Here is a 14,704-nt window from a genome sequence, read left to right as displayed (position 1 = left end):
TATTTGTTTGCTATTAAGTGAGGCTTGCTATGTAAAAGCATCCTAATTTGTATTTATTAAAATTATTTCCCTCCATGTAAAATATTGTAAATAAACCAAGCAAGTACTGAACAATGTTTTTACAAACATATATATTAGACAATAATGAATAATTCTATCAATTGGGGATGTAGCTCAAATGGTAGAGCGCTCGCTTTGCATGCGAGAGGCACGGGGTTCGATCCGCCGCATCTCCACTGTTTTTTCATTTTTATATAATTCGATAATTTTTGAAAAGAGACACCAATCAAATTATCGTTATAATAATTTGTAACTTCTAGTTGCTCTCGCATAGATAAACAATTAAAAATGCATTATAATTACCCATCCTAAAACATCTTCCTCGTAAGTTTAACACATTCATGGACTTATTAATATATTTCGTGTACATAACTCCACTTTACTATCATCTCAGTACCTTCAAAAAATACATTTCAAAAATGAAATAACAAGAAGCAATCTCTTTTACAAAAAAATTAAAGATCAAACAAAAATAGGATGACTGAAAAATATAGAAGCTACAGTTCTGTTCAAGAGCAAAGTTAAACAAGAAAAGGAAGAATCAAAGAATATTGAATCTAACCTTTTTTTTTCCTTCTACTCAAAGCTAACAGCTTCCACTCATTACAAAAGCTTCTTCGAGTTCTTCTTTACAGAGAACTTGCCCATGAAAATACTGTGTAGTAGTGACTAGTGAGTGTTTGTTTATATGTAGTGAAAGAATATACTTCTTTTAAAATGTTGATTGCGAGTTATTTTTTGAGAAATGGTTTTTGACAGACGAGAAGTCTTTGGTCGCTTCCGTCTTGAAGATCAATGACTCGTGCTTCCCACCGCACTCGTGTTGCCAGTGCACGTGCCATCTCGATTACTCCCAGCTTGTCGCTTATAACAACCCATCCCTATTAAAACCAATCACACAAATGTTTATTTTTGGTTTCTTGGAGGAGAAAAAACAAGAATGGTAGTTTATAATATGAACCTCAGGGCGAAGAATCCGATCCATCTCCAAGAACAAGTCCATTAGGCTGCACTGTTCTGAGCTAAGAAGCGTGAGAAGCTCATTAGCATGAAGCATGTCATACGTTCGTGGGTACGTTGGGAATGGTTCACACCTGCACAGTGAACAAAAACATATTCAAGAATCTCTTATTCGAAAAGAAAGGCTTCTTTAACCATCTACGCACTCACCAGTCATGTAGAACACCGGCAAAGCCACGATCAAGTATGATAGGAAGAGTGTTACGCGCATTGACTGGGACAACGTTCATCACCCAAGCGGACTTTCCTTGGTCGAGCAAAGCAGAGTTTAAGTTCCCGAAACGAGCATTCATGTCCATCACATTGCGTATCATGTTAAAAGGAGGGAGAGGATCTTCGTCACCGGGTCTCTTTGGATGGTCAGAGAATATCAAAGGTGTAAGCAAGGACCAGTAGTTCTTAAGTGCTGATCTCCATACTTGTGTATCTTCCGAGAACTCTTCGGGTTTTAAACCTGAAACATTGAGAAAATGTAAGTACCAAGTGAAACAGAAAGAATGAAAGAGAAAGAGGAAGAAACACTTTCCATGGATTTCAAGCCCAGCTGAGGTAGTTAATGAAACAGCAGATCTATTCTGAATAGGGATCCAGCGTTTACTTGTGGTTCCGCTTATACATGGAACCAATGGGTGGTAATAGGGAACACTATCTCCTTCTTTGCAAAGAGGTATAGAAGCTTCAGACCTATACACAAGAAACAAACAACATTAGCCAGTGTTCTAAAAATCAATCTAGGCAGTGCTCCTATTCGGAAATGATTTTTTATAGAATGATTTTTTTTTTTTTAAATTGGTTAAACAGTTAAAAAATTGGTCTAGACATTTGCCTAATCAATAATACGCTTAACTACCGCCTAGCGATTTCTTGAACATTGGCATTGGTAGAAAAAGCCAAACATACACTTTCAAAATCATACATACCGAGACGAATAGCAATTTGAATCTGTAGTTTTCTGCCAAAGAAACGTCTCATCCTGCTGCCCTGTTAGACTCCAACAGATTTTCTTAGACAACTCATTCACCCGCGTTGAGATGCTCGTCTTCTTCGTGTCTGGCAAGTTTCCCTGCGCTTTGTTCGTTGGAGAGGTCAAAACAAAGTACCCTCCCGGTTTCAGGACACGGTCCACTTCCAAAAGTAGCATTGCATCTGCTCAAGGGACAAACAGAAAACGTCATCATGATCACCCAACTTCAAAGACAATGAACCAAACATGCAATTTATTACCTTTGATGTCCCAAGTAGTACCACAATGAGCACAGTGGACCATGTCAAAAGACAATGCTGGATAAGGAAGCTGTTTTGAAAAAAAGTTGCCAATCATTGCAGGAAGGCCTCTCTCTAAAGCTAACTGGACTTGGCTCCCAGTTGCCTCATACTCTGCTATACATATAGGCATCATTTTCAAAGACACTAGATGTGCACCAAAGCTACCAAATCCGCAACCAATGTCTAACACAGTCCGTATCTGCAAGCACCAAAAGAAATCTCAGAAGCTGGAATTGAAAAACAATGAATAAGATTAGGCAACCGAACCGAACCTGCCTAACCGAAATGTTCGGTTTTGGGTTCAGTTTTCTTTAGGAGGTTTGGTTCAGTTCAGCAATTGTTTTTTTAATTCGGTTTCCGGTTTGTTAATTCGGTTAGTTCGGTTTTCTAAAAAAGAAATAAGCCAAACTACACCAAAATTCCGAACCGAACTAACCAAAATCAAAACTGAAATAACCGAACTTAACCAAATTTTTTTTACCAATTTAAACCGAAATTTAACCAAGTTCTATAGAAATTTCTTGAACCAAGCTAACCGAAAACCGTGCCAAACATTTTTCGGTTCAGTTCTACGATTCAGCCAAACCGAACCAAACCAACCGAATTCTGAGAACCAACCGACAAAAAAAAACGAACTAACGTAACCCGCATGCCTATATAAGCTAGTAAGACTTACACCAGCTTGAGCAAACTCAGTATCGCTTCCTAAGCCAATCATCTCAGCAATTTGACGAGCGTAGTCTTTGACCCCATCAAAGATCAAGCCATCTTCCGAGTGAAAGGTGATCTGATTCTCCTCAAGCAACATTAACCTAACAATGACAACAACCAAAAAGATGAGAAACTATATTTTAAGAAACTGTCAAGCGTCAAAAGCAAGAAGAGGACCTCGTTGTCACGGTTCCTGAAGAAAGCAACTGGTCTTTGGTTATTTTCACGTTCCCACTCCATATGATATCTCTACCAAGTGGCCACCTAAGTGGTATCTTATAGTCCTTTGGAGGACGTACTACACATCTCTCCTTATCTCTCTCAAACTCGCAGTGCCGATCCAACTCATCACCCTCTTGAAGCCCAGCAAGTAAATTCCCTGTGACGTTATAACAAGGCACATAGCTCTCTCTTTCTTTACCACATAGAGGAAACTCTCTAAGAGTAGTCCCTAGTGAGAGAGACCTTAGATCAAGATAATCAACAGCAGCTTGCTCCTTTATCCTCCTATAGTTACTATAAACGTTGGGCACTAGCGTTGAAGAAGCTTCGTATGAGTTTGATGTCAATGGTGCTAAAATGGTAACAAGAGCCACAACACCGAGTATAAAGAACAGCAACCCTCTGAGACCAAGAACAGAGGAAATACTCTTGTACCAAGGACTTGTCATATCAGAAACCAAACACTTTCTCTTGCTGTCCTGATCTTGAAGTAGTACATAGTCTCATCACCTGATCAAGCCCATCTGTTGAAAGCTTGAGGCTCAGAAAGTTTAGGTTTTTACACTCTGATGATCCAAATCAGGAAATGGGCACTCAGGTAATAGATCTTGATGTAAGCCCAAATTGAAGATTAACTCTCAAGGCAATGCCAATCGAATCTTGGCTTAAGCAAAACTAACCTGCAGACAAATCTAGCAGATCAGACATCCCAGAAAGAGAAACATTACTTAAAATAGTTAGTGAGAAACATAAGCCAATTTTGCTTCTTTTGTTTGTCGGCGAACATTAACGTTATCGTTAAGAAAGCTTCAGAATAATTCAGTGGATAAAGTTTAATAATGAGATCTCGAGAATGGGGAAGGAGATGAGAGAGATCAGATCAGGAAAGAAAAAGAACAATAACCCACGACAAAGACGGTAATGAGATTAGGGTTTTTGAGATGCGTACCTGTAATAGATTTGCTGAAAAGGATTTAGCTTTCGACCAACAATGGCAAAAGTTAGAGACAAGAGAATAAAGTGAGAGATTCCGATTACATATAGCTTTTTGCTGCTGTTATAGAGTTCGGTTATGGTTTTTTTTTTTTCTGAAAATATGTAAATCATAAATAAGTAGTACTGTTAAATGATATGATTAACAAAAGTTTAATTAATTAAAGTGATTAAGTTTCTAACTAAATCTGGAATAGTGTTAAGTAACATTTTAAAACTAGAAAAGTCTTTTTTTTTATTGGAGGCGGAGCAAAGAAAACAGTCATGAAAGCAGAGCAGAGGAGAATAATTGCAATTCATGGTGCACTTTTTTCTTTTTCTTGGCATTTAATAAATTGGTCTCTTTGTCTATTGGTGCTTTTATTTTATTATATTATATGAAATTCACAAGAAAAAGGGATTTGTTAGTAGTATTATTCTGCTGTTGTTGGTGAGCAATACTAATCAACTATAAAAACTTAATGTTTTTTTTTGTCAACGAACTTTATGTTTTCTTAACTCTTTTATTTTAACTCTTTTTATACGTGTTAGGTTAGAGTTTTTATATGTTTTGAGTTTTTTTTCCAACAATAAGGATGAAAATCGTATTGACAATACATTATTTACATGAACAAATAGTGATGATTGCGTTTGAACCATCTGCTAACTAATTTTAAGGCTCATTTAGATGAATATATAAATTTCAGTCTAAATTGCAGATGTATACAAATTTCGAAAGTATTTGCAAATGTGGTTATTTACTAGGTATGATCTGACTATATTGACTCTAACATCATCTGATTATATTAAATTCTACGCTGATCATAACATTTTAGAATCCAAATAACAAATCCAGTTAAAAAGAAAAAAAAACTGATCAAACAAATCATGATCCAGATATATTCACAGTCAAAGGGTTCAATTTTGCTAAGAAAAAACGATATGGGCAACTGTGTATTGAAAGTTTAATTTTTTTTTTGGAATTCCATCATCGTAAATAAGCATAAAATCTAAATCTCCTAACTTCAGAGTGAAAAAGTAAAATTCTATATTTTCTTCTCTATAATAGAGTAGATGAAAAAATAGGTATGGATTGGAGATGTTCTCGTAGCATAATGTAACAGAGTAAAATTGAATCCAAAGTTCTCTCACCTGATGTCTGCTACAAACAAAGGGAGATCGATTCTGTCCATATACACGAGTCCATTTGAAAAAAGCAATGGTTGAAATTGCAGATCCTTGAAGAAGGAACTAAGAAGAAGCAATAACTCGTAAAGTATTTTGTGACAAAACCAAGTGCCATTTTATTATTATTTCTTTAATTCATCATCAATTTTATAGGGGTGTATTTGGAATTTCTGAAAGTTGCACAGTATATTTCCATATACCTAATTAAAATTTCTTTTTAAGTTATCCAGTGCAAATTCTCTAATTTTAATTTGCGTTATTTTGTACGTAAAATTAATAATATAGTAAATATGTCAAGAAAACTTTTTGCATCTTTAAATCAGCTCTAGGTGTTTTCTTTTTGAAACAAAATCAGCTCTAGATGAATTGTAAAAGTTAGTATGTTTCAATAAGTTTTGGATACTTAATTGTTTTTTAAAACGTTTTTTAGGCTCCGAATGGTAATAACGATGAACCGAGCGCGGAACAATCGATACATAACATGCCAAAATAAGCACTTCTTAATACATGTTAGCTTAGAGATTTTGTTTAACATGCCAAACCATGCATAATATTATATTTTCCATAAAGGTTGCATGTTTATATGGTATACACCTTTAATTCATACCACTGTTGGTCCATTTGGCTTGTCTAAATTTAACACCATCATGCATATGTAATTAATTGAAAAGTTGTTTTTGCAAAACAATAGGTCAATATTCTAAATGCAAACACAAAGCAAGATGCCAAATTCAGAGTTTAAATAACACATCTTTAACAATGACTTAATAATACAGTCAATGTAAGAAAACCCCCAATAACATATGCATTAGCTTTTTTTTCTGGTGAATTCTTTGAGTTTGGTTGTCAACCACTTTCTCATCAAGATTTTAGTTAGACATAGCAACATTTAACCCATCAATCAACAAGAGATATTTAAAAATGTATATTGTAATTTTGCCGAATTATTCCCCAAGAAGCCTATCAAAATCTGTAGAAAATACAGACACCAAAAGCTCAGTAACAACAGCTTCAAAAAAAAAAAAAGAGAACTGGAAAAAGACCTTTCAGCTGCAATGGAGAAATTTAAAGAAGAAAAAAGGTGAGCAAACAATTAAGTAAAAAGAGAAAATGTATGTTTTTGGCACTCATAATTCATGATTTGAATTCGTTGTCAACATGCAGAACATATTGTTTACATCATTCAATTTCAATTTGTGAACTTCTAGGTCAGGAAAAAAAATGGAAACACAAAAGTCATGTCATCACTCTTACAAGTATATTAACATTTAAAAAAAAGAAATATATTAACATTTTCTTGTTATGGAAGTTATTATACTATAATAAATATAAAAAAAAAGAAGAAAAAGGAGAACAACACAAAATACAGTTTTTTTTACAAAACAAGAATTATTATGAACAACTGATATGAAACCATAACTACTATATAAACTAAAGGACAAAACAATTAGATTAAGGCTCTGACTGGTAACGACTGTTGGTTTAAGCTTTAGATCTTTGGCTGTATAGATTCAGACTTTAAGAGCTATGAATAGTAGTAGGGCTGGGCAAATAAACCGAATCCGAAAATTCGAACCGAATCCGATCCGATAAAAATGAATCCGAACCGATCCGAACCCGACGTAAATACCGAATGGGTCTTGTTTTGTGGTATTTTGGGTTATGGGTATTATCCGAACCGAATCCGAATCTAAATGGATATCCGATAGAACCCGAAACATTCAAAACCTCGAAAAGATCTTGTACCAAACATGATCTCAATTCCTAATATGTATCCAAAATACATTAAGAAATATTGAACATCTAAAATACTTATCTATTACATGAAGATTGGTGGTTCTATTACATGAAGGTTGATGGTTAAAGATGGCCGTTGAATCTTGAAGTATTTAGATTTAAATTTTGTTTTCGTTAAACAATATTTCTCATTTCATGAGAATTTGGTTTTCGTTTTATGCTTTTATTTATTTGGTTTTCTTTTTATCAGTAAATATGTTTACTTTTCGTTTGATTTTGAATGATCACGGTTGATGTTCCTTATTTTTGAATCGATTTTACTTAAGTTTTGGTTACAAAATAGGTACAAATCAGGTATTTTAAAACTGAAGAACCGATTTTACTCATGTTTTGGTTATAAAATAGGTAAAAATCAGGTACTTTTAAACCGAAAAACCGATTGGGACCCGAACCCGAAAGTATATTGGGTTGTACCGGTTCTTTGAAGATTCACTAACCCCGACCCGAACCCGATAGAACCCGAACCGGTCCCGAACCAAACTTTCATATAATCCGAATGGGACTGATTTTGATGAACCCGAAAAACCGAAACCCGATTGGATAAAACCGAAACCCGATTGGGACCCCGAATGCCCAGGCCTAAATAGTAGTAAAGGATATCGAATTAATTTCTGTTATTTTATATATAAACAATTGTTATTAATAATGAATAGAATGTGTGAAGAAGCGTCATAAATTGGTACAGCCATAATCGCAGCCATCATCATTCTCATCATCGATGCTATCAACACCACCCAAGATGCATCTAAAGAAATGATTCATAGCTCAGCTTTGAATTTACAATACAAAGAGCTGGGAGATTCTAAAAAATAACGAGGCAAGAAGACATTTACTTATTATGATTTAATGAAACCAAAAGAAACTTCTCAAGATTCTCAACCATGTCTGAACAAGATGGATTAGACTGGGGGGGGGGATCATCCATGTTAGCCCCAACATGTTACAACCTTCAACCGATCTTGAAGAAACAAGAGTTACAGGCTTTTGAAAAGATCAGAAATGTGGTTATTCAGTGCTTTTTCATTTTGCCAAGAAAGTGATTCTTGATTCCCTGAAAAAAAAAACATTTTATTTAACTTGTTGCAACATATAGAGAGAGAGAGAGAGAGAGAGAGAGAGAGAGAGAGAGAGAGAGAGAGAGAGAGAGAGAAGAGTTCGAATGTCTACCTCCATGTAAACCTCTGATGAAAAGAGTGACCGGGAATAGATGTGTATCCATTGAGGTGAGACATACGAGTTTTGTCATTGTTTCTTGCTAATTCAGATTCTGAATTATAAAAAGAATCAAACATTAAAACAAACTAAAAAAAATTATTGATTGAATAAAATAGAAAATTACCCTGATGAATGACAATGATTTCACTTTTGAGGCGTTCTTTGTCAGAAAATTTGGGGAAATTAGAATCCGAGAAAACCTGTGAAAAACTTGTTGCATTGGTATAGAAAAGATTTAAAAAAATATCAAATAATGGTATTTACATGTGAAGAAATCCCATTTATTTTCTAAATATAAAATATCCTACTAGCAATGGGGGAGAAAACATAGCATGCCGCAACAAAAGCTTGATTCGAGGCGTCAGCAAAACACTGCCGTCTGTTCCCTTCAGTCCCTTAGCGCCCCGGGACGGGAGTGGGGGGGGGACGGTTGTTAGACGGCAACAGCAGCACCGGCTCCACGAAGTCTGAATCGAATCTTTCTGTTGGCTTTCCCAATTAATTCTAAGTGTGCAAATCATATTTCAGTTATTACTGATTAACAAAATATTCAAACATAATACAATATTTCAATACTCTCCTTCAAATGAAACTATACAAATTTTGTACAATGTTCCACTTGAACCAAAAGTTTAACTGTCCATGTCGTGTTCCAATTTTATCTGTTTTTTCTCCAAGTTCATCAAATTCATAGGTTTCCTCAATTTTGTTGATTTGATATAGTATGGTTGTTGATCATTAAAATTGTCAAGATCATTAATAGTATTGGAACTTTTGAAACTGTAAGAATCATCAAGACTTCTGAAATCATCAAACTCATATACATTTTGTTATCAATGTTCGTTTCATCAATTGAATTCATCAGTTTTATTGGGCTCATTGGTCTTTTTGTTTGACTGGTTTAATCAATCTTACAGTTCTCTTAGATTTTGGTTTTATCATACTCACTGGTTTTTTGAATTTTATTTTGTCTAATTTAATTTCATGGCTTTATATTTTTTTATCAAATTAATGGAAAGAAAACTTCAGTCATTCTTTTGTGTTTACAAAAAATAAGAGAGTTATAGAGCTTAAAACTCGTGATTATAAGTTTATGATAAAAGTTATATGTACCTTGTATGAAAAGAAAACTATACAAAAATATTTTCTACAAACAAGCAAAAACAAGAAACAGCTTAGCTGGTGGACAAGAGAATGATTTGACTTTGTTCTATATTTTTGATATGTAGGCATGCATGTTGTCTCTAAAACCATTTATCTCAGTCACACTAGTTTGTTTCTGCCTGCCATAGATATTTCCGTCTCTAGATTCCCTCTATTTCCCTGCAAATGAAATAGAATTTCATATGTAATCCAGTGACCATTATTAGATGATTTCATTTCAGTTTCTTTTTTTACTACTACTAGAAAACCCAACAAAATAACTCCAAAACCATCAAACTTGCTCCTTCAATGTACCACCACCACACTGCAAATTTAGATACAAATTCAAAAGGGGAATGAAGTAATGGAACAGAGGAACTCGAAGGGGTGACCTGAGAACACATAACTCCATAGTTTCAATGGATATTTTAAGGAAACCAAAGGATTTGTGTTCTCATGACACTCCTTTGAGATTTCACCACTTGTTGTTCTTCTCCTATCCTATCCATACATTACATAAATGATATTCCATATGTAATGTACACCGTTTCATCTTCGTTTTTGTTCACTTCTATTGTGTCATGACAATGTCGCCATCTTGTTGACAAAGAAAAAAGATAGTAGGATCAGTGTGGTCATCTTCACGACACCACCTAGATAATCTACTTTTTGTGACCCTATTTGGGCTCTCATCTCTTAGGCCCATATGAACTCGTTAAAAGCCTGCTATTGATTATTATTTTTTATTTATTAGTTAAGAACAGAATCACTTATAGGTCTTCTCTGACAACGAAACGAAACCAAGCTTTAATCAAATCTTGGACAAGAAGCCATGGAAGTTGAAACCGCTGCTACGAAGGGACAAGAGTCGAAGCAAATTAGAGACGAAGAATTATTCAAAGCGGCGGAATCTGGCGATTCTTCGGTGTTCATGTCCTTATCTCCTCAACAGCTTGTCAAATCTCTCAGTTTCAGAAACGAAGACGGTCGCTCTCTCCTCCATGTCTCAGCTTCTTTCGGCCATTCTCAGGTTTGTTTCCTTTACCCCCATGTACTAAAATCTATAGTTAGACAGAAGCATAGCTTATTTTGATTATTAATGTAGTCAAGTTGAGTTATTGTAGCTGCATTATTGATTGTGTTGTTGCAAGTTTGTTAGCGACTTGAGTTCTAGAAAGGAAAACCTTTTTTAGATGTTAAAAGCTTATGGATGTGGAATATGCAGATAGTGAAGTTGCTATCAAGCGTAGATGACTCAAAGACTGTAATCAATGGTAAGGATGATGAAGGATGGGCTCCTCTTCATTCTGCTGCTAGCATCGGCAAGGCGGAGCTCGTTGAAATCTTATTGACTAGAGGTTTGTGTTGCAATCTTGTTAGCTTCCTTTAAATAAGTTGTGTGATCTTTCTCATTAGAAGGAGGTTGTGTGTGTGTGTATTATTCTTCTACATTAATGTTTTTTTTTAATTATTCTTAAGATGTGAAGTTTGATGATGGTGTTTTTTAATTGTGTGTCAGGTGCTGATGTGAATGTCAAAAACAATGGTGGTCGCACTGCTCTTCACTATGCTGCTAGCAAGGGATGGTTAGAAATTGCTCAGCTATTATTAACACACGGCGCAAAGATAAACATCACCGACAAGGTTTGTGTAGCTTATTGTCGTTCAATAACATAAGCTTGACTTTACACATAATACATATATGTTAATATGTTATGTTGACTTTCAGGTGGGTTGCACTCCGCTTCATAGGGCAGCAAGCACCGGTAAGACTGAAGTTTGTGAGTTTTTGATAGAGGAAGGAGCAGAGATTGATGCTACGGATAAAATGGGCCAAACTCCACTCATGCATTCAGTGATCTGTGATGACAGACAAGTAATTTTCCAAATCTCACATATGACTTTGAAGCATATTTTTCTCTAAAAGTACTCTAAAAAAATATTTTTTCGCTGTGTGTTCCATGGAGCAGGTTGCGTTTCTTCTTGTAAGACATGGTGCAGATGTGGATGTAGAAGACAAGGAAGGTTACACCGTTCTAGGCCGAGCTTCCAACGATTTCAGACCAGCACTTATTGATGCTGCCAAGGCTATGATTGAATGATATGCTTACTCTAAAACAGTAGAACATGAAAAGATTACTCTTTAATCTTTTATTTTTTCAAGTTTGCAAGACGTTTCTGCTTTTTTCCTATAAAAAAAATGTTTATCAATTCGTGTTCTTTGCTAGAAAAAATTCTCATGTGCAATAAATCTCAAATTAATTTCTCTTTTCTTCAACTGAGAAGCCTTGGAGACTTGAAAACAAGTGAGAAAAACATTTTTAATTATTATTTAAATGGAATATATATATATATATATTTCTGAAAAATGCTTTTAGCTCTTCCCTTCTTATCTTCTAAGAAGTCATTTACCATCCTCACAAAAGAATCTAACGCAATGATGCAAACCAAAATCTCTAGTTTCCCTCGGCCATGCTTCACCCTCCATGAAACAAGAGCACTTCATCAACCTCTTGTCTCCATGGCTTTACCATCATCGCCATCACCGTTTAAGCACCTTCTCTGCAAGTCCACCTTCCCTCTCGCTGCCTCACTCACCCTTCTCCTCTCTCCATGCACCGGTAATCCTCAATCTTCCACTCATTCAATACTTTATGTCTGTATCATCGATCACAGTTTGTATATATTCGGATCTTGCTCAGCTGAAGCAGGCTTAATGTCGGGAAGTCCCGGCATAGAATCAGTTCCTGGTCCCGAATTACCAAAGCTCGAGTTCCTTGAACGTTTCAATGGTACTAATCTTTCAAATTCTTGATATTCTTTAAGACAAAAGTGTTTTGTCTATGCCTACTTGAAGAAAAGTGCTTCTTAATTGCAGCTAAAAACCAGAAGTTCTACGCTGAAAACGATTCCAGATTCAAAGAATCTCCAATTCTCAAGAAGCTACTTGAGAACTCCAAACTAAACAAAGAAAAGTAAGTAAAAAAACTCTCATCATTTGAATCCATTCATACCCAAGTGACACAGAGCAAAACTGTGAAACATGTTACATTGGTTTTGTTGTGTCTGATTGTTTTAGGAATGAAAGAGCGATTCAAGACAAGTACTGTCTGAGAGGAGCAGAGTGGGGAGTAGGAGACTGTTCAACCACTGGAATGACAGATGAAGAAAAGGAACAATTCATCACAATGTTGAAGAAGAAGACTGGCATTGAATAAAAACTTTCGAAAATCACATTATGTATTTAGCGTTTTCAGAACGTGAATCTATGCTAAAATGCAATACAAAACATGACAAAAACAACGTTGATAACATCATCATCATTCACTTAGCTTGAGAGAAAGCGATGCAATCTCACCCACAACCAGTAACTTATCAGCTTCAAACCCTTCATCTTCCTTCTCAGGCTTCAAATCAGCAAACAACCGAAGAATCTTGTTCCGATTCGCGACAAGAATCGCCACAATGTCCTCTGGTTTCCTCTCGTTCGCCACAAACAGCTTGAAGATATGGAAGGCCTCTAGCTGAATGTTCTTGGTCGGTTCTCTCAGCAGATTCATCATGATCCTCAAATGATCCAAACTGCTCACATACCTCACCATCACACCCGAGTTAGACCGGTCCATCAACACATCTCCTAGGAGTTTCGAAGCTTGTCTCTTCGTGAAGTAGCTCCCTTTCTCCAACAGCCTCGTGTTGTACTCCGCGAAAAACCACTCATAGTTCTTGGCAAGGTACTCGGATACCGTGGACTTGTGCCTGGTCAAAAGCTCCCGGAAGATCTTGCTCGCGTCTGTAGCTACATCGAAATACGGAAGCTGGACATAGTCGAAGAATCTTTCGAGGTTCTTCGACTCGAGGATGTACTTGGCAACAACCTGATGACGAACGCATTCTTTAAGCATCCCCGTGTAATGCAATGCCAAATGGTGGTCTCTACCGATTCCTTCGACTAGCGTGTCGATCACGTCGAGATTTGATTCGAGATACTCAGAAGCAACGAGTCGGCTCCCGACTTGTTGCTTCTGCAGATTCGCTACGATCTGCGTGGCGTCTTTCCTCGCCTCTAGGTCGAGTTTCGGAAGAGACTTGATCAAGGGGCGAAGCGTGTCTTCTCTGAAGAACTCTTGCGTCAACGAGAGGCACGCTTCGGCAACAGGCTCGGCTTCGCTGTTTCCGTACAGGATCGATTTCAATTCCCTAATGTTCCTGCAGATCTCAGGACATATTCCTAACCGTTTAGAGTGTTTCATGTCGGTTTCTTGGTTTTCGTTTTCGGACAAGGCGATGAGATCTCGTGTCTGACGAACGATTTCACCAGGAGGACGAGGCTTATGTTTGAAGAGACCTTTCATCCTATTGCTTCCATGGGCGTTCCCTAGGTTACCGCTGAAACTGCTAAGCTTTCCGCTGAATGTAATGCTGACTTCATCGTCGTAGGAGGTGGTGGAGACGCGTAGATGGCTCCCTGTACGGTGGTGCTTTGACGACGGAGAGACATCGGAGCCTCCGTGACGCCAAGCACCACCGATCTTGGAGACACACGCACCTATTGTTTCCCCTTGGGTTTAAACAGCAATCAAAAAAATTCAAAAAGCACACAGACAAGTAATCTCTATCTATATATCTCTTTCTAGGGTTTTCTTTGAGGGTTTGCTGCTAAATCAACATTGTTTCTCTGAAATCTACAAAGGAGAGAAGATGGATGAACAAGGAAGAAAGAGACAGCGCTATAATTGGGGTCTTGATGGGCTAATTTTGCCGCGCGGATTTTTCGGTGTTGTTTGTTTTAGGAATATCTTTGGTGTCTTAATTAGATTAAAATGCTTGTTTTATTCTGTAATAATATATTCAACGATTATTATGCGTGTCCGTGAAGTTATATAACGGATTTGGTCAAACATAAACTAAATATATTTGACTAACAATAAAAGTATATACATAGAATCCATATATATCTTCAATTGTGTATAATTAAAAAGACCATGTTAAATATACTAATCTACAAGAAAGCTGTCCTTGGCAAGTAGTGAGCCTCTACTGCATCAGATAAAAGCTCGGTTCTCCTCCTGGTCAACAAAAACTTTATCATTTGCGGGAAGATTATTGC

At 36.4% G+C, this 14,704-nt stretch overlaps 4 protein-coding genes and 1 non-coding gene across 5 annotated transcripts; 3 read left to right on the top strand and 2 right to left on the bottom strand.

Moving 5' to 3' along the window:
- The first annotated feature begins 163 nt into the window (after positions 1-163).
- On the top strand, positions 164-236 carry TRNAA-UGC. Its single transcript has one exon. It is a non-coding gene; the product is annotated as a tRNA-Ala (tRNA).
- Positions 237-427: 191 nt separating this feature from the next.
- LOC103839404 (probable methyltransferase PMT5) lies at positions 428-4,578 on the bottom strand. Its single transcript, XM_009115906.3, has 9 exons — positions 4,229-4,578; positions 3,235-3,959; positions 3,023-3,158; positions 2,305-2,545; positions 2,001-2,226; positions 1,607-1,764; positions 1,231-1,534; positions 1,022-1,154; positions 428-941 (listed from the first exon to the last, which is right to left on the bottom strand). The coding sequence occupies exons 2-9, from the start codon at positions 3,726-3,728 to the stop codon at positions 792-794; spliced, it is 1,842 nt and encodes a 613-aa protein (XP_009114154.1). The 5' UTR covers positions 3,729-3,959; positions 4,229-4,578; the 3' UTR covers positions 428-791.
- Positions 4,579-10,345: 5,767 nt separating this feature from the next.
- Positions 10,346-11,866, top strand: LOC103839405 (26S proteasome non-ATPase regulatory subunit 10). The gene is made up of 5 exons (XM_009115907.3): positions 10,346-10,624; positions 10,820-10,952; positions 11,114-11,238; positions 11,324-11,470; positions 11,565-11,866. The coding sequence occupies exons 1-5, from the start codon at positions 10,427-10,429 to the stop codon at positions 11,694-11,696; spliced, it is 735 nt and encodes a 244-aa protein (XP_009114155.1). The 5' UTR covers positions 10,346-10,426; the 3' UTR covers positions 11,697-11,866.
- Positions 11,867-11,952: 86 nt separating this feature from the next.
- On the top strand, positions 11,953-12,937 carry LOC103839407. The gene is made up of 4 exons (XM_009115909.3): positions 11,953-12,215; positions 12,297-12,386; positions 12,473-12,569; positions 12,674-12,937. The coding sequence occupies exons 1-4, from the start codon at positions 11,963-11,965 to the stop codon at positions 12,810-12,812; spliced, it is 579 nt and encodes a 192-aa protein (XP_009114157.2). The 5' UTR covers positions 11,953-11,962; the 3' UTR covers positions 12,813-12,937.
- Positions 12,777-13,998, bottom strand: LOC103839406 (MO25-like protein At2g03410). Its single transcript, XM_009115908.3, has one exon. It carries the CDS (start codon positions 13,947-13,949, stop codon positions 12,915-12,917), a length of 1,035 nt encoding a protein of 344 aa, XP_009114156.1. The 5' UTR covers positions 13,950-13,998; the 3' UTR covers positions 12,777-12,914.
- Positions 13,999-14,704: the final 706 nt, after the last annotated feature.

This window comes from Brassica rapa, chromosome A09, assembly GCF_000309985.2.
Source record: "Brassica rapa cultivar Chiifu-401-42 chromosome A09, CAAS_Brap_v3.01, whole genome shotgun sequence".
In the NCBI taxonomy this organism is placed as follows: domain Eukaryota; kingdom Viridiplantae; phylum Streptophyta; class Magnoliopsida; order Brassicales; family Brassicaceae; genus Brassica; species Brassica rapa.
Note: the sequence above shows the minus strand (reverse complement) of the source record. Positions and strands in the feature narration are given on the sequence as shown.